The sequence below is a fragment of the Chelmon rostratus genome, chromosome 4 (genome assembly GCF_017976325.1).
Source record: "Chelmon rostratus isolate fCheRos1 chromosome 4, fCheRos1.pri, whole genome shotgun sequence".
Classification (NCBI taxonomy): Eukaryota; Metazoa; Chordata; class Actinopteri; order Chaetodontiformes; family Chaetodontidae; genus Chelmon; species Chelmon rostratus.
This window is the reverse complement of record NC_055661.1, coordinates 23,545,401-23,562,738: the sequence shown is the minus strand read 5'-3', so window position 1 is coordinate 23,562,738 and position 17,338 is coordinate 23,545,401. Positions and strand designations below refer to the sequence as shown.

Genomic DNA, 17,338 nt, shown 5'->3' with positions numbered 1-17,338 from the left:
GGAGAAATTCTGCGGCAGTACTTCAGTAATTTTGTGAATAAAGAGTAATTATGTACTACAATACCCAGAACACCCCGGCTACGTCCTACGCAATCACGTTGTTGTTATGGGCTCCTGGATTTAAAAGTGGTGTCGCACGGTTTTCTGTGAGTAGCCCGGTTAGCCAGCTAATTTAAACATTTTTATTAGTAAACGTTAATCATTCTGTTTTCAGCGACAGTTTACAGGACACTTTCAAAAGAAGGTGTCACTTATTGTCGAGCAGTCGGTCAGTGATTACTTTTGCTAACCAAGACAGTAACGCAACGCTATGAACGTGAGAGAAAAAAGTCACCGTTAAGATGTTGCTAACTGAAATTAGCTTGGGTTAACATTACGCCAAGTTTGCGATTCAACGTTTGTTATACACCCTTTGCGTTATTTTGATGTGCTTAGTGTGCATATGGCTATGTTTCTGGCAGCCTGCATCCACTCTGCTAAAGTGTCCTTGAGCAAGGGGGTCCTGCATGTCTTCCAGTTTAAATCTCTACCTGCTCCTGGAGGCTGGAGAGAGATATACCTGGAGATCAATTACAATTCGGTTATCAGACAGCCTGCACGTTCTGGCACCTCGGCTACATTTGCCTTTGTTGCATCTGAAAAGCGTCAATATAAACGTACAAATATCCAGACCTGCTGTAATTTAATCTCCCGCAAGGTGTCAGAGATCTCAGCTAGGTTGTTGCCTCACCGACCGGCCATACGACACGTCTAAAGTTACTGTATCGCTATCCTGCGGTGGTCTTTGATGTAACGTCAGGCCACACAGCTCTGTCTTCCTGCGTGACGTTTTGCATCAAATATGAGGAGCCAGCCGATTAATGCTGATGACTGACGCACTGACAGGTCGATGCATTTCTTTCCAGATCAGCTCAGGCATGAACTGGGACAGTCAGCTGAGCTCTATCCTGTCAGTGGCAGATGGCAGCGTTGCAAAGATGAGGGTGAGTACACTCAAACTGACTTTGTCTAATTCATTGGCCTTACTGGAAGTGGCAGAAACTTATTATTTTAGGTAATGTGTGGCCTTGGTGCACACTGAAGCTTATTTTGTTATACATCAGTGAAGGGGGTGCAGCAGAGCCTTCACTGTGGTCCTGTGTCCAGTTGAAACTTGTCATTCTTGGAGCTACCTGTAGATGGCAGTAATGCTCCACGAAACTTTTAACATGCTAATTGAGTTGTTCAGATTAAAGATATTCACAGATGGTGACAGTTTTGGAAATTCCCTTTGAATTCGAAAGTGTTTTTATGTGTCCACAGGAGAGACTGAGCTCACCAGGGAAATTCACCAAAGGAGGAGAAGGTGGGTAAACTACTGTAGGTTTCTGGATATGACTAAAACCTGTTTCTTTGTGCATGTGTGTAACTTCCACCCTTTCAAACTTCACAATAAGGTGCAGATCATAATGGGAGGGACAGTGGTTTGAACTCATTTTATTTGATTGAAGCCTTTTTCCCCTCTCGTGCCTCCTCCTCTTTGGATTTGTTTCCAGTGAGGTCAGATTTGGACCCACCTGCTCTTCCCCCTCGAGGCCCCCTTCTCCGACAGCCTCCCCCATCCCTCAGTCCTGGCGTTCAGTGGGCAGACCTAGCTGCTATCCAGTCACAGCTCCAGATACAGAGCCAGGTGTGTGAGTATTTGTTTAATCAAGCCAGGTGTGCGAGATCAAATAGTCGGTGTGTTTGTGTGAAGTATTACAGTGTTGTTAGCATTGACAGAATTCCAATTTTTTTTTTTTCGTCTGTCTTTTCAAGGCGATTGAATCTCTCACACAGAAACTCCACGATATGGAAAGGGAGAGACAGTCTCAACAATGTCACATTCAAACACTACAAGGTAACCTACTGCACCATGACTGTTTACCTCCGTTTAAAGTGGGTCACATTATAGCCTCACAAATACAGAAACACCTGGCTCCTGTTACTGTCAGCTAGAAGAAAGGAATACTTATCAGATTCACAAATGAATCATTCCATACAAATATTTGTAGCTTCCAAAATATATTCTTCAATCCAACAGTTTTGTCTGGGAAGTGGGTGAATATAGACGTCAATTCCAATTTCAATGAATACAGAATTATTTACATTTAATTTTAAACCTCATTCAGGTCCTCATATCGACCTGTGTTGAATATTGTACCTCTGTATTTTTAGACCAGCAACTTCTTCCCACCATTTTTTAAAACACTTCAGCAAGGCGCCCAACAAAATCACAAAAGTGGAGCATATTAGTCCACTTTATGTCTCCTTTGGCTGGCCCTGTTGCTTTTAGTGTTAAATCTAATATATTACCATCTGTATATAAAGCAGTGCCCCTCCATACACTTTTGGACATCTGTTCCAGCACTGCTCTACCAATTATCTGAGGACATTGTAAAGCAAGGTTGTGTGTCTGCAATGGAAGACAGAGTTTTCTTCCTTCTCCTGTTTGCATAATATCAGTCCTTTGATGACTTTAAGAGGACAGTAAAATACACCTACGCCATTGCTGTATCTCAGCTCTTGCTGTACATGTTTTAGAACGTTTGTTTCTCAGTATCATATAAAATGCATCAGATTGACTGTATTGTAGTTGAAATGCCACATGTGCTGTAAGTGAATAACTGGCTAGATTAGTAAACTAAATAGGTCTTCATCAAGAGGACTGGTAGGCTCCTACTTGTCAGTATTGCATGTTAGCAAGATTGTACATTACATCTGTTTAAATTGCGCATATGGGAAAACAGGAAAGAAAAAACAGAAAACACCTCCATTTTTAGTTTGCATTAAATACACATAGATCCATTTCTATTATGATTACTGAGTATATTTACAACAGTTTTTCTTCAAAAATGTGCACTTATGTGTGGATTTTTAAACATGGTAGACAAGCTTAACATAAGCATTTGACTCCTTTCCCATTGCCAGTAGTTGAGTTTGCCTTCTGATGCGTCACATCCAACGTCACAAACTCTCCGGGAAATGGGTAATAGTAGAAAGCAGCATGGAGGCCAGTGACAAGTTACATCCAGAACTTCACTGTGCATCATCATCACGCTGGAAAAGGGCCAAAAATGAGAGTGTGCACCAGTGTCATGTTTCCACCACTGCTGATCGGTGCCAGAGCCAGTAAATACTCGTGACTACTGCAGAGCCATTTAACCCAGGAATGAATGCTGATTGTACTCTTTCCCACTGAAGACAAAAGCCAGATGTTGTGGGTTTTTGTCAAGTGTTAAAGATGCGTAAGATTATCTCAGGGGAAAAGAAACCAGTAGCAAAGTCTTTGCTGCAACACAAAACAAGAGGATTTACAGGAAAATGTGCCTGTCTCAAATTTACATCAGCACTATTCCTTCCTTGAGCTACTGTGGCTTGTCTTGTATCTTATTTATACATTGCTTGGACAAAAGTATCTGTCAGCTGAATAAATGCACAATTATGGATATTGATGTATAAAAATGCTGCCTCACCGCTGTCCAAAGTTCAGAACTTGCTTCCTGTACCTTTTCCACTCTCACCCCGCCCCTGTACTGTCTCAAAAAGCAAAATACACTCATCAAGGGAGGGTTCATCTATAATTAATTCTAATAAATTATTGGGATCTGTCCACAAGGCTGCTAAGGGAGGAAAAAAATCTCTTCCTCATAGTAATCTCTCTTCTTTTCCAGAGGAGGTTCACAGGCTGAGGGAGAGGGACCGAGAGAGGGACGAATCGAGGAGGGGACAAAGTCCAGGAGCAGAGAGGAGGATGGAGCAGTGGAAGAGAGAGGTTGGACGTGAGCTGAGCAGTCTGCGGGGACACATCACCAGAGCCACGTCGCTAGGCAACCTGGAGGAGAGGTGCATAAGGGGTGGAGCTGAAGGGCGTAACTGCAGCCTGAACTGATGATAGGTCCAGCTCAAGACTGAAAAATTGTTTATGCCTCAGTTTGCAACTAGGAAGGGGTCTGAGTGACAATTTCATTTCAGGGGAGGCGTGTGTGATAGAAAATAAACAACAGGACAATTTTAGCGCCACTTTTCTTTCTCTTCCCACAGCTTCAGCTCAAAGCTCCGCCGAGAGGAGCTGGAACACCTGCGGAGAGAGGTGGACCAACTGAAAACACGACTAAGTGAGTCACGAACACACGCATACGGCCCATCATGCCCTCGCATTGATTCAGCGGGAATGCACATGTGCTAAGCCCAGTGAAAAGCAAATGCAAGCACAGTCTTGTTCACAGCATCTGCTCTTTCTTTTCCTCTTGACAGGGAGACAGGAGGAGGACCTGTTCCTCCAGCAGGCCGAGGCCAGAGAGACCAGGAGACAGTACGAACACAGCTGCAAGGTACACACATTGAATCAGACAGGTTGTGTTTGCTTGTGGATGTGTGGTTTGTATTTCTTTTAGATCCTTAACCTCTCCTTTTGTGTGCTTTTGTTCAGACACTGGAGGAGCTGACAGACAGCTACAGAACTCACAGCACCGACCTGGCAAAGACTGTCTCTCAGTATTCACACACACGAGAAGAGGTCCGCCAGATCAGGTACGTGTAGGTGTGTTTGTGTGTGTGTCTGTGTGTGTTTGGGATTTTGTCCATCATATGTTGCAATTAATCTGTTACAACAGAACAATTGTGTCAGAGCTGAAGGAGGAGGTCAGGAGACTTGTCCTCCGAGAGCGTGAACCAACACCTTTGCTGTCAGCTCACACATCAGGTAAGTGTCTCTCTGCGGCTTGCTCTCTCACACACACACACACACAGACACACAGACACACACACACACACACACACACACACACACACAGCCTAATGGAGCTATGTAACCATGTCTTTCTATTGGATTCAGGGGCCTCGCCACTCGCACTTCCTTGCAGCCAAAGCAGAGGGGTCAGAGTTGAAGAGGCAGACTCTGACTCCGAAGATTTTAGCCCAACCCCGAGCCTGGCTGAGGTCAGCTCGGATGATCTGTCCTGGCTGGATGACAAAGACCCTGGTGAGAGCGAAAGTTTTCCAAATGAAAAATGCACCCAAGCTCGGCCTTGTGCACCTTTAGGTACTAAAGTATGGCGTGCTGAGTCATCAACCGTACGTGTTTCCATCGTATCATTTTCACAAGCCTTCTGTCCACCTCCATGTACGCCAAAACAAACATGTTTTGACAATTGGATCACACGCTCCCACCAAGAGCGAACGTTACACAGAGCACCAGATGGGCACAGACTGATGACGGTTTTAGCAAGATGGGACGTGTAGTTTCCCCTCCCATCCCTCCCCCACACATCTGGCTCAACCTTCGCTCTGATTCATTCCAGTTGATCTGACTCAGCGTGGGGAGCACTCATCTCTGTTTGCCATTTCAGCATGCAATTAGTTAAAGGAATAGTTTGACAGTTTGGTAAATATGCCTATTCGTCTTTTGCCCGGATTTGGATGAGAAATCACTCTCATGCCTGTTCTGGGGTCTCTGCTGGTTACCTTGCAACCTCACAGTGACGAGCCAAGAAATGTTCCTGCAGAGAGCCCCTGTAAAACTACAATATGTCGTTCTCACTCTTCAGTTTTTGTGTGGATTAAACAAATGAGATACAACTTGTGAATTAGGGAGCTTTTGTTAGACCGAGCAGGGTAGTTCTTTCCATTATTTATGCTAAGCTAACTGTTCCCTTGCTGTAGCTTCATGTTTAACATGAAGAACAGCAATAATCTTCTAATCTTACTCATGGCAAGAAAGTGAATATGTATCACAACAGGATGTTCCTGGATGAAGGGAGACCATATGAAGGAAAAGGTCAAAATTAGAAACAAAAGTCAGAAATGTAAGCTGGAGATGCACAGCACCACTGTGAGCATGTTTGCAGACCTACTGTGTTCTTCCATGTGCAGATAAAGCAGTAAAGCTCTCATTTCCTCTCTAACAGTCTCTGCGAAACAAGTAATTTCTTGGGAAGTTTGGTACACTGTGTGTTTTTGTGTGTGCATTTGTAAGCGCATGCACTGCTCACCCCTTAGACTTACTGTAACAGAAGGTTGATGTTCCTGGAAGAGATTACAATCTGCACTTAATGTTTCCCAGAGTGATTTTGGCCCATGAAGCTGGGCTAATTTGACGATTGTATCCACACATGCACACACTCATAGTGGTACACAGTTGTTATGGGAAAACATTTGAATGTCTTCCAGGCAAATCCCACAGGAGGCCCGCAGTCACTCACACACACAAAGTAACTGCTCCTTCTCTGCTCTTCACCTCTGCCAGCCCTTCACCAGAAGCCACGAGTACGTCTGAGCGTTCAGTCCAGACGGAGTGACTTTGCTGGTCCGGGATCAGATCTGGAGGACGACGATGACAGCAATGATGATCTCCTTGATGACGACGTGAACCCAGATTTAGGATCAGACCTGAGCCTTGACGATCTCTGACCTTTCGTTCTGTAATTTCACTCCAGGAGATGGATCCAGCTTTTCAAATACCCGACTGTACCTGACATGTATTATTTAATTATTAATTAGATTGATTTGATCAGTACAGTTTAGAGATACAGCTCTGTTTCAAAAACTGAAAGAGAAAGAGACTGGATAACACAAACAGTTTTATGGCTTATTTCCTTTGTGGTCCCAAGTGAAGGGGAAAGGAAATGACGGATGGAACAACAGAAGCACATACACACTGTATAGCAAGTAATTAAGTCCTCCTACTTAGTGTTGTTACTGTCGCTTAACTGACCTGCTTGGATATGACCTATGGTACATGGTTCATGCTACTGAGGAAACCATGTGACTAATATGGTAAATTCTCAAATGCTATTTTTTTAACAGCTTTTTGTGAGAATACCAGAAGTGTTAAAAATCACACAGTGTCAGACAGCTTAATCACCACTTTTTTTTTCTTTCTTTAAATTGATTTTCAATTGCTTGTCTAATTATTCTTTAAACTGCCTGATCCAGTGTGACACATCCCAACCCCCTGCTACCACAGCGTGCTGGAACAAGTCTGTTATGCAGAAAGGGAAGGACAGTATAATTCGACTGTGAAAATTGTGGCCACAAGGGAGCGTCTGTTAGAATGCATCCCAGAAAACAGAACATTTATTGGAAATAGAACATAGAGAGCTTCACTTGACGTTAACAGAGAGTACGAGGAGACTGTTGACAACGATTTTACCACCAACATTTTCACCAGCACCTTGCAAACACAGTAGCTATACATTTTGCTGTCTTCTTCTTCTTCTTCTTCAAGCAGGGTAACATAGAGCAATTCCTGATAAACTGCTTCTAAGAAACCCAGTTCTGTCTGTCTGCTGAGGTTGTCATTCATCACATAACCACCGGAGAATTCAGCAAATGCTAACTGGTTTTGATGTTACACACCAAAATAATTAACAAGAAAACACACAGAGCACATTTAAAAATAGCTGCAGTCAATAGTGGTGTAGTTTGTAATCATGGTTTTAAACTGACCCATAGGTGCAATTGTGTTAGTTTTAATGTGTGTCGTTGGATGTTCCAAGTGTGTGCAGCAGGAAAGGCGAAGCAGTTTTCCCAAATTCGCTGTTTGCAAATTCAGTGTTTGCAAACCGTACTTTGAACTTGAATGGGTCGAGTAAAAAAAAAAACACTGCCTGTCACCCAACCTTGTCATGCAAGATGCAATGTCTCCTGTAGTAAATCATAGGCTGGAGTGATAAACTGAAGATAACATCACCATAATCCAAGATTGACAAGAAGATGGCCTCAATTATCCACTTCCTACTGCTCTGTTTCTGTACAAATATCCCATTTTTTTTATCAAAGCTTGCTGACAAGTGTGTCAATATAAAATTTAAACGTCAGCTGTTCCGCCAGATATGAAGTTATTTATACTCTGGGACCCTCTCAATGCTATGTCCCTTCAGAGTAGTACTATGTAGACTATTGTCCACAATATCTCTGGCTGTAATCTGTAATAGCATTTATTTAGTTTTGTTTGCATTCAGGGCTAATTTCAAATTAAAATGTGCATCTTGCAGTTTCTTGTAGGATTTCAGTGGGTGAGTGTGCAGCATTAACAAAGCAATCCAGAACTGTATCACCCACATGCAGATAGGTGTTACAGTTTGTTATAGTGGATGTAGTATTGTAAGCAACATTCTAAGATATTATTCAACAAAGTGCTGTTTCTCCTTGGTCTAGTTAGTGATATCTGCTGGAGGCCGAGGACTTTAAGGATGGAACAAATTACTGAGATCTGTGATAGCTGCAAATTATCTTTTAAATAATCTGCAGTAACTGCCTCCACATGCACAGTCTGGTAGGATGCTGGGAACAAACCGAGGAGGTTGGCAGCGGTTTAAAAAGCCAAGATTTGTTTGTGAGAGCTTCTCATTCAGACAGCGACTGCTTTCATGATGGCAGAGAGCACAGCTTTGTGCCAGCAAAGTCACATTTTTGTAAGCAACTTTATTTCTCACTGTAGGCTCCACTGATTGAACCCTTGGGCACAAAATTTTGAAATCACTCACTACCCAATGTGCATAGTGCTTTCATTTTTGCCACACCCACGTTGCGAGTCACTGACAATAAATGATGGGTCCTACCAGAGTTTAAGGACAGAAGCACTGTGATTGGTCTGCTAAACCCACAGGGTTTGCTTTTAGGCAGAAGATTTAAAAATAGTTATGTTTAGTTTGTTTGTTATGATTACATCGTTGGGGCTGGTTAAAGTTTTGGTGTAGTTATGGTCTGCAGACGTTCACACAGTGTCACACCACTGATCACTGTGCTTTTGCCCTTACTATGCTTATATCGCCTTAAGTTGGTATTTTTCAAGTTATTAATATATTTTTTAACAAACTAGTTTAACTTTAACTTCACACCAAGAGATCAAAGTTTGTCAAAATGCAAGTAATAAATCAAGGAAAGATTCACAGGACCTCTAAGCTCTAAGTTCTGGTGATCATGTATTATATATACCTACACCTTTCAGTGTAGCAGAGTAATGGATATTTAATGGCTTTTCTTCCTGACATAATGCACTCTTCGATCCAAGAGGAATCTGATGAGGGATGAGGTTTTGATTCCTGGTAATGCAGCCGAAGTGACGGCAAAGAGGAATCAAAAATCCATTAACATTATCAAGGCAGCTACGCCCCCAGCCTCTGCTCGCTTTATATACACACAGCTCAGTTAAGACAGTCAAGAGTGGCGTTACGCTGCCTTGTCTGACATGAGTCACACAGTGCCAGGCTTGGTGTCAAGCTGTTAAATATTTCAGCATCCAGACACCCCCCATTGTGGATCCCACCCAGACCAGAGTGCAGAGCCACCATGGAGCTGACGGCGAGGTTAGGTGTTCATGGTGGATTGGGTGGTGACAGTGGCCACAGACACTATGCAGCTCATCTAAAAGTCAGATTGTCTTACGAGTCAATCACAAGCAATAAAATACCATTCTAGCAAGCAGTAAATGGCACAGAGAAGAACACAACAGTATTTTTAAACCTCTAACACACTCTCCTTGTATAGCTGTTAATATTATAGTTGAAGAGACATTTAATGAAGAAAAGGCTCATTTATTTGTTATTGTGGTCAGATAATGGTTGATGAATCAGACCCTTCTGCTGCAGTTTTACTGCATTTGCCAAGTATTGTGCAGTGGCGCTGCAGTAAAGCCATGCACTGATTCATTCACTGTTGGTCTGTAAAGAAAATGTTTCTTGTCTCCAACAATAAAAGTCTGTGTAAAAGTTAAAAAAAGCGAGGAGCTTGACTTTCTGCGGTTTCTTCTGTAGATCAGTGTTGTGTTCTGATCCTTTGCTTGTTGGTGCTGCAGCCAAACAGCAGTTTACAACAAAGTCTGAATAACAGATCTGAAGTGGGAATAAGAGGAAATACAGGGGATGGTTTTAAAATACTTTTAATCATAAAACACGGACAGTCCGATAATCCACATCTGGGAGCAAAAGCCTCATTATGCATTCAGGATATTTACAGTTTTTAACACCAATATCAAACATCTCAAGTGTTTAATTTAGAGCTGGATGTACGGGCGGGTGATGAAAGGAAAAACAGTAAATGAGGGACTATCTTTAGTTCAGGGGGCCCAAACTTTTTCTCTTGGAGGGCTAAAACTGAAACTTAGGTGGGCCATGGGCCAAAAGCCAGCTCAGATTATGAAAAGTAATAAATAATTAGGGATCCTACATAATTGAAGAGAATTCTTACCTCAGGAAAAACTGCATAAACAGCCATTTCTATGAGGAATTTTTCAATCAATTTAGATTTTTTCCCCCTAGAAACATCTCAAATCGCACATAAATCACGCCCCACTTGAGCAGCCCTGTTCTAACCGTTTATCCCTCAACTATCGGCCTTACGAAGACATTTTCCTTTAATTTGTCACCCATCTGTCAATATTTATGACAGAAAGATCAAAATGTGAACACAGGTATTTGCTCCTATTGATTTCTGTCGACGTAGGTTGTTCTGTCGTCTTGTGTCTCACTTCCGCTCATATTTTCCTGCACATTTGCAGAGCAAATACAAAGCGAGGCTGATACACAGTATGATCAACACAATATTTGTGAACTGGCCTAGTGAGAGGACAAGGTGCTGTTGGGTCAGTCCATGTAACATCTTCAATATGTTGGCGAACGCTAAAGCAGCAACTCCGATGAAGAGTTTCATAAGGTCGCCGTTGCGTGATGCAATCATCAGTAGTATTTACAACACAGGACAATGCTAACATTGTGTGGAAAGGCCACTGGGCAATTTCAATCTGCAACTGTCAATGTATGAATGAAAGCCTCATGGTGAACACGCTCAAGGCTAGTCTCCAAACACAGACAAGTCAGAGCAGCTACCTGGCCCAGAGTGTGTGTTTTAAATGGGAATCGCACAAAGTACTGGGAATGACTGGTAAATCTGTAAGTTAGTTGGTTTGACTTTAAATATAGTATACAATAATAGCTGTACCTATACTGTGTAAGGCACTCTCTCCTGGACTCAAGACCCCAGGAAAGAAACAAAAAAACACACTGCACATATCAAAATCAGGCCAGAAGGCAACAGGGCCTTCAACACAGAAACTGGAAGAAAAAAAAAAAGACTTAAATATCCCCTGCCATGCCTTCAAAAGTCCATACATGCACCTTAAACAGACTCACACACCTACAAACACACACTGCTACGCCACACAAATCTCAAACGTTCTCATACACAAAAATATTTGTCCATTATTTTCCACCCCTGAAAAATTAAAGTGCAAACTCTTTAACACTATAATCAGGCTGTTTGTTTTGTTCATGTCTTTTCGCTGGCCTTTCAGTCAGACTTTCTAACAATAACTGATAACAGGGAAATTAGACCACTGCCCCCAGGTAAGAGTCTGACAGGACAGGCTGAATCGGTGTCCAGGTGTGAACCATCCAAAGGATGTTGCCTCTCACTTTACACCTACCCTTTTCAACTTTAGGGAAATCAAAATCTATTATACAACTCCCATACCCCCTAAACATGGGCTGAAAAACACTAAGCGTAAAGGATTAAACGGAGGCGTTGACCTAATTTGTAATTATAGACACCAAAATAGCCAAAACACCCCCAGCGTGGGCGATATCTTCATTGTCCACTGCAGCTTCAGTCATGTCCTTTCCTACATGTCAGTGATCGGGATAAATGAAAGCAATCCAGAAATGTCACCACAGTTCTTTCTGTTTGGTACACATTAAGGAAGAGAGACCGGGTTCGACAACCTCTGCAGCGCGAGCCTGGATTCAAGGAGAGTTTTTTGCCGCCAAAAATTTCAGTCATGCCTCCGTCAGTAGCTGTACATGGACAAGGGTGTGTCCTCCATCATATCGTCCTACACAGAAGAAATGGAACAAGATAAAATCACAGCTCACTGATATGTTCACACTACCACTCATAAGTCACCCTTTATAAATTGTTTAGAAGTTGTAATTAATGGTTAATTAATCATAATTAGTGTCTAGCTCACTTAAGACATTAAGAACGACTGGCTGGTGAGTCATTAATTGTCAACAGGACTATTTCGACATTTTGGGAAATACCCTTACAAAAAGAAGAAGTAAGTAAGCAAGTAAGAAATCTTCTTGCCAAGAGTTTAACGAGAAGTTTGGTACCACTCTAGGTTAGCCTAGCTTAGCATAAAGACCTGAAATAGGGGGAAACAGCTAGCCTGGCTCTGTGCAGAGATAACAAAATCAGCCTGCCAGCACCTCTAAAGCTCTTAAATAAGCATGCTATATCTCGTCTGTTTATTCTGTGGTTTATAAGTGATTGTGTGCCAAACCACAGTGTTGCCAGTGCTGTAGCATCCTGCAGTCTTGTCTTAAGGTTGCGATGCAAGGAGCGGTGACTCGAGGCTTTCTGTTTCCAGTGCTTCTTGTGCTAAGCTAAGATAGCCAGCTGGAACAAACATATTTTCTTCTTACTTTTCTTCTGCACAGTTAAATGTGAGTAAGTTAGGAGGATAAACTGCAATTTGGAAGCCCAGAAGCTGCTCTGTTCTTCATCTTTAAAGTATCGGTAAATGATGTACCGACATGGATGAAGCCATCAGTTACAACCTGTATATAATATATTCTGGCTCGTAGCAGGGACTGTGCAGTGAAAGTGAAGTGTTGCCTGGATGTGGAGGACGTGCTCACCATGGGTAGGTCCTGCAGCCTGCGGAACTCTGGCCGGTTGTCTCTTCGGCGCAGTTTGAGGAAGAGGAGCAGGGTGATGATGACAGCAGTGATGATGAAGGCTGACACCAGGCCGGCCAGGAGGGGGTCCAATGTGGTGGGAGACTCGTGGACCATCGTGGCTGGAACGAAAACGCAGGAGATAGCTAAGCGGGACACGTTCCTCCTCGAACACACACGTAAAACCAGCTGGAAATACACCATAAAAGCTTCTTTTACTTTGTCTTTACATGATATTTAAAGTCACAGCTTATTTAAAGCTGTGACTGGAGCTAAATATAGACCCAGCAGCAGCACCTTGAGCTGAAGTGTTCATCATGTAGCTCAGGACAGAAATGTCAAACACAGGACGGTGATGTTAAGCTTGCCTGTGCTTCAGCTCTGTGTTGAACAAATTCATTTATAGGGCGATATAGACGTTTATATTGTTTGTGCCTACAGTACAGTATGTTTTAGTTTTCTCTAAGTGCAGTTGAATAACGTCATCATTCTTGACCTTTCTGTGTTCTTTCTATGTTTGTATATTTCTATGCAGCAGGAGTTTGTGCGTGTTTGTTTTTGGCAGAGTATTTCTGTATATGAATGTTGCTATGGAAGGCTATTTTGTAAACTTAGCTATTTTTTTTATATCCTCTGGTTGAAAGTTACAACAATCACAGAGCAGCAAACGCTCCCTGTTCCTCTGGCTAATGGAAAGAGGCGAGGTGCCAAGCGTGGCCTAATAAAACCACACAGAGTGAGAGAAGCAGAGAGGGTTTTATATTTTAACTGTGTTCGGGGAGGCTGGTCAACTGAGAAGAGTTAATCGGGTTTTCCTTCTTTTGCAATCCCGATAAAAGACTTCTCAGGGTGGTAGAACAGAGCATAGATAGAGAAACATATACTGTGGATGTATAAATCATTTAGCAGACAGACAGAGGCTGAGAGAGACAAAAAAAGAAGGAAAACAGAGCATTCTTGAGGCCTCGAGTCCCATGACTGCCTCTATCCCTTTCCCAAACAGAGCCATGATTGTGGAGTGCTTGGTGGTGACAGTGCTTGTAGAAGATGTAGACGGGGGGTGCGTGGTGTGTGTTTGTGTCTGTGTGTGTAGACGCGAGGACTGGCTTGTGCTGGAAAACAAAGAACAGCGTGGCCTTTGTTGTTGAGCCAGTTCACTTCGGGCTCTGTAAATATCCCGGCAGTGAATCGTCCAGAACGAAATTCATACACCAGCACAGAAGATATTAAGTACTTACTGTCACCCCCAACGTTGAGCTGGGAGGGGGTGTCGGCGTGGGCTTTGGCCTGGGCGGAGGGGCTGGTCTGCGCAGAGGTGGTAGGCTTGTGGTGGGCTCCCGTGGAGGTCTGAGGATGTCCGTCGGGCTGTGAAGTGGTTTGCAGAGATGTGAGCACCGGCGACTCAGAACTGGGGGTCTCTTGAGAGGAGCTGGTGCTGGATGTTGAAGTGGACTGGGCGGCGTTGGTAGCAGTGATGGTTTCGGGGTCAGGCGTCGGGACAGAAGTGACTGAGTGTGTTTCAGAGTGAGTGGTCTGGTTTGATGGCGTGTCAGGAAGTGGAAGTCCAGCATGATGTGATGTGTTTAAGGGTGGTGTGGTGGTCAGTGTGGCGTCTACAGCGTCAGCGTCAGCTGCGTCTGTGGGACTGATAGGGGTGGAAGTAAGGGGGGCATGAGAGGTGGGGCCGTGGCTCTCAGAAGGAGGAATCGGTGGCTGTGATGTCGATAGGTTCTTTTCAGGACCAGCAGCCTGTGAGGGAGAGACGATGCTGGTACCTGCAGAAAGGGAAAAACAACATTATCATAAAAACACTGTAATTCATCTGTAATTCTACTTATCATGTCCTGGTTTTAAATTAGTCCTCTATGAGATTTCTGCCTCCACCCCAATTCGATGGAGGTAAAGGGAATTTTGTTTGTCGTGCTCAGAGCATTGACAAAATTACGCTTAATTACCACTTTGGTGCAGACTGAAGTGTCTCAACAACTTTTACATGGATTGCCAGAAATGTTGCACAATCATGATCCCCAGAGGATACATTTCTAATAACTCTGAAGATCTCCTAACTTTTAATAAGTCAGGAGATGACAACATCCCTTAACTTTTCATCTAGCATGAAAACAGATGAAAATTTCAGTTCGAAACGTTACAAATACCTGCAAAACTAAAACCTTTGTGTTTCATCTTAATTAGCAAATATTAGCATGCTAACACACTGACTTGGTGAACATGGTAAGCATTATGTCTGCTTAGCATCAGCATGTTAGCATTGTCATTGTGAGCATTTTACGTAGCATGCCGACATTAGGGTTTAGCTAAATGCGCCACAGAGCCGCCAGCGTGGCTGTGGACTCTTACTGTGGTTAAAGTGGAAATATTTAAGGCTGTTTCAAGGCACCACGAATATAAATCTGTTCACCTCAGTTGCATCGTGTGGAAGCAGAGCACTAAAAGCTGAAAATCTCAAAACCTGGACATGCAAAAAAAAAAAAACAAAACAAAACATGAACACCTTTGTGGACAGTAAGACAGAGATACCAGGCCTTAAAGTTGTGCACATGCAAACAGTGCTCCAATGTGAACATTTTGTTCCACAAAATAAACTAAGTGTCTAAAAATGTGCCTGTGAATATGTTTATGAGTTTAATGTGTGAACTGGCACTGTGTGTGTGTGTGTGTGAGAGTGAGTGAGAGAGAGAGAGAGAGAGCCCTGGGGGGAGTATTTCACTTCTACCTTTCTCACCCCCTTGTGAAAAGTCACACAGCATTTAATCACTTCTCTCCTCGACACCATCAGAATGTCTTCTGCCAAAACTTTTCTCAGAGTATATTTTACCACTGCTCTCCCAACAGATAGCACAGATTTAATTAACCCAGCCTTCTTTATTCTCCTCTTTTACTTTTATCTTGCACCTTATCTCCGAGGTTCTCTCCCTTTCTGTGCGGCTGCTCATTTATTTATTTATTTTTTTAACCAGACCGAGCTCTCGGTCTCTTCCTGTGTTTGTGGCATGACTGCCAACACGTTAACCCTGCCACTCGCCCGGTGGCCCACTTCTGGACGTGGAAAATAGAGATAAGGACTTTGTTAAATATAGCTCCTAAACTCTGAGCCACCTGCTGCTGGACTCCCTAATAAATCCTTCTGAAGTGTGACAAAACTTCTCCACTGGCAGACAGGCAGAACCAATAACCAGAACGACAGATCAGTGACTGACACAGGACAAATAACACGGAGATGCACAGTTACCATTATCTTTCTTTGGTTCGGGTGTCAGAGAGATGGTTTTCCCTTCTGTAGATGTGTTGCTGCTCAAGCTGCCGGTGGCTGTTGAACTCGTATTTGTGTCGGGGCCACTGGGTGAAGGTGTGGTGACAGCCTGGCTGACGGGGTCCAGGCCAGAATCAGGTGCAGCCGGAGCCTCGCTGTCACCGCTTCTTGTAGCATTTGAGGCAGCGACGTGGTCGTTATCTGACGACGAGAGGACAGAGTCAAAGCTGACAGTCAGTCTCTGGTGACGTCTGTAGCGTCATTAGCGGTTTATTTGCTCATTATTCCAATCAAACCCGGGACAACAGACAGTGTGCAGACAACATTAGGCAGCACAGGCCAGTGTTTATCTACACGACAATTACCGAAGCTATGCTAATGTATACACATATATTATTTATCCAGAGGAGCTTGTGTGACTGTGCATACGTTTTCCAGCAAAGCAGTGCAGCATTTTAATAGGGTTACGCTCAGCACACCCAGAGTCTTCTGTCGACCAGTGAGCAGCTTCATTGGAGCAAACAGGGGTTCACTGTCTAGCTGAAGTGTTAGGTTAGAGGATCAGGAGCTAAATGCGGTGGTTCCCAGCCATTCTGGCTTGGAACCCTTTAAAATGAAGCTACTCACAACTCCTTAATTTGTGAGCAGTTCAACCAAAGATGCTCCGCCTTTATGGGCCTGAAAAGGTAGCACTGTGCAGAGTTTTAAGAAGTTACTGAACTTACGTTGCAAAAACGTTTTTTTTCGCCATGACTCCTCAGGTTTTGAGCCTGAACTTGAGAACCCCCAAAGTCACATCACTGTAAAACATAATTTCAGAGTGCAAAATAAAATGGACCAAGACTGACTCAGACTTTTACTTTGCATGGCACCTACTTTGATCTTTGAAGTAATGTCCTTTTAATGAAGACTTTCAGTCTCTCTCTCTCTTACCCCCGGTCTTGATCTCTTTAGCACCACTGTACAAGTCTTCGTTTCTGTTTCTACCTGCTTCCCTTTGATGAAGACCAGAGCACTAATGTAATGAAATGTCATTACCGTTCAGTAACCCACTGCCATGATGCCTTTCATTACCTCCATAATCACTCAGGCAGCTCATCAGCACACACAGTGAGGGAGAGAGAGGCAGAGAGAGACCTGCTTGAACTCTAAATGATGCAAAAACAGACACACTTATATACAGACAGAGGTGCCTGGCTCTATAATACTGGCCTTGTTCCCTCACTTTAACTCCATTAGAGCTGCTTAGGTCAAATTCTGGAGTACTACGTCTGTTTTTGTATATATATGTGTGTGTGTGCAGAGTAGATTTATAAAGAGAACCACTGTTTGCACTGTTGCACACTCCAGATATTACAGGCTCTTACTAACA

At 43.2% G+C, this 17,338-nt stretch overlaps 2 protein-coding genes across 2 annotated transcripts in view; one reads left to right on the top strand and one right to left on the bottom strand.

Annotated features, from left to right (window-relative positions):
* Positions 1–140: 140 nt before the first annotated feature.
* Positions 141–9,729, top strand: LOC121605624 (dynactin subunit 1). Its single transcript, XM_041935617.1, has 12 exons — positions 141–146; positions 906–983; positions 1,303–1,345; positions 1,536–1,669; positions 1,798–1,879; positions 3,693–3,864; positions 4,063–4,136; positions 4,276–4,352; positions 4,451–4,551; positions 4,635–4,723; positions 4,856–5,002; positions 6,266–9,729. Exons 2-12 carry the CDS (start codon positions 918–920, stop codon positions 6,427–6,429), a joined length of 1,149 nt encoding a protein of 382 aa, XP_041791551.1. The 5' UTR covers positions 141–146; positions 906–917; the 3' UTR covers positions 6,430–9,729.
* A 156-nt stretch (positions 9,730–9,885) lies between these two features.
* Positions 9,886–17,338, bottom strand: part of LOC121605625 (flocculation protein FLO11-like) — a 9,901-nt gene continuing 2,448 nt past the window's right edge. The window contains exons 2-5 of the mRNA XM_041935618.1: positions 15,946–16,167; positions 13,934–14,470; positions 12,657–12,817; positions 9,886–11,848 (exon numbers count right to left, since the gene is read on the bottom strand). Coding sequence (XP_041791552.1) covers positions 11,804–11,848; positions 12,657–12,817; positions 13,934–14,470; positions 15,946–16,167 — 965 coding nt within the window. The 3' untranslated portion in view covers positions 9,886–11,803. The remainder of the gene's footprint in view (positions 11,849–12,656; positions 12,818–13,933; positions 14,471–15,945; positions 16,168–17,338) is intronic.

What these genes read in the sequence shown, in the direction of transcription:
- LOC121605624 (XM_041935617.1), top strand. Translation starts at nt 918, where the DNA reads ATGAACTGGGACAGTCAGCTGAGCTCTATCCTGTCAGTGGCAGATGGC. An exon ending in GCAGCGTTGCAAAGATGAGG is followed by an intron (nt 984 to 1,302) that starts GTGAGTACACTC and finishes ATGTGTCCACAG; the next exon opens with GAGAGACTGAGCTCACCAGG. An exon ending in CCAACTGAAAACACGACTAA is followed by an intron (nt 4,137 to 4,275) that starts GTGAGTCACGAA and finishes TCCTCTTGACAG; the next exon opens with GGAGACAGGAGGAGGACCTG.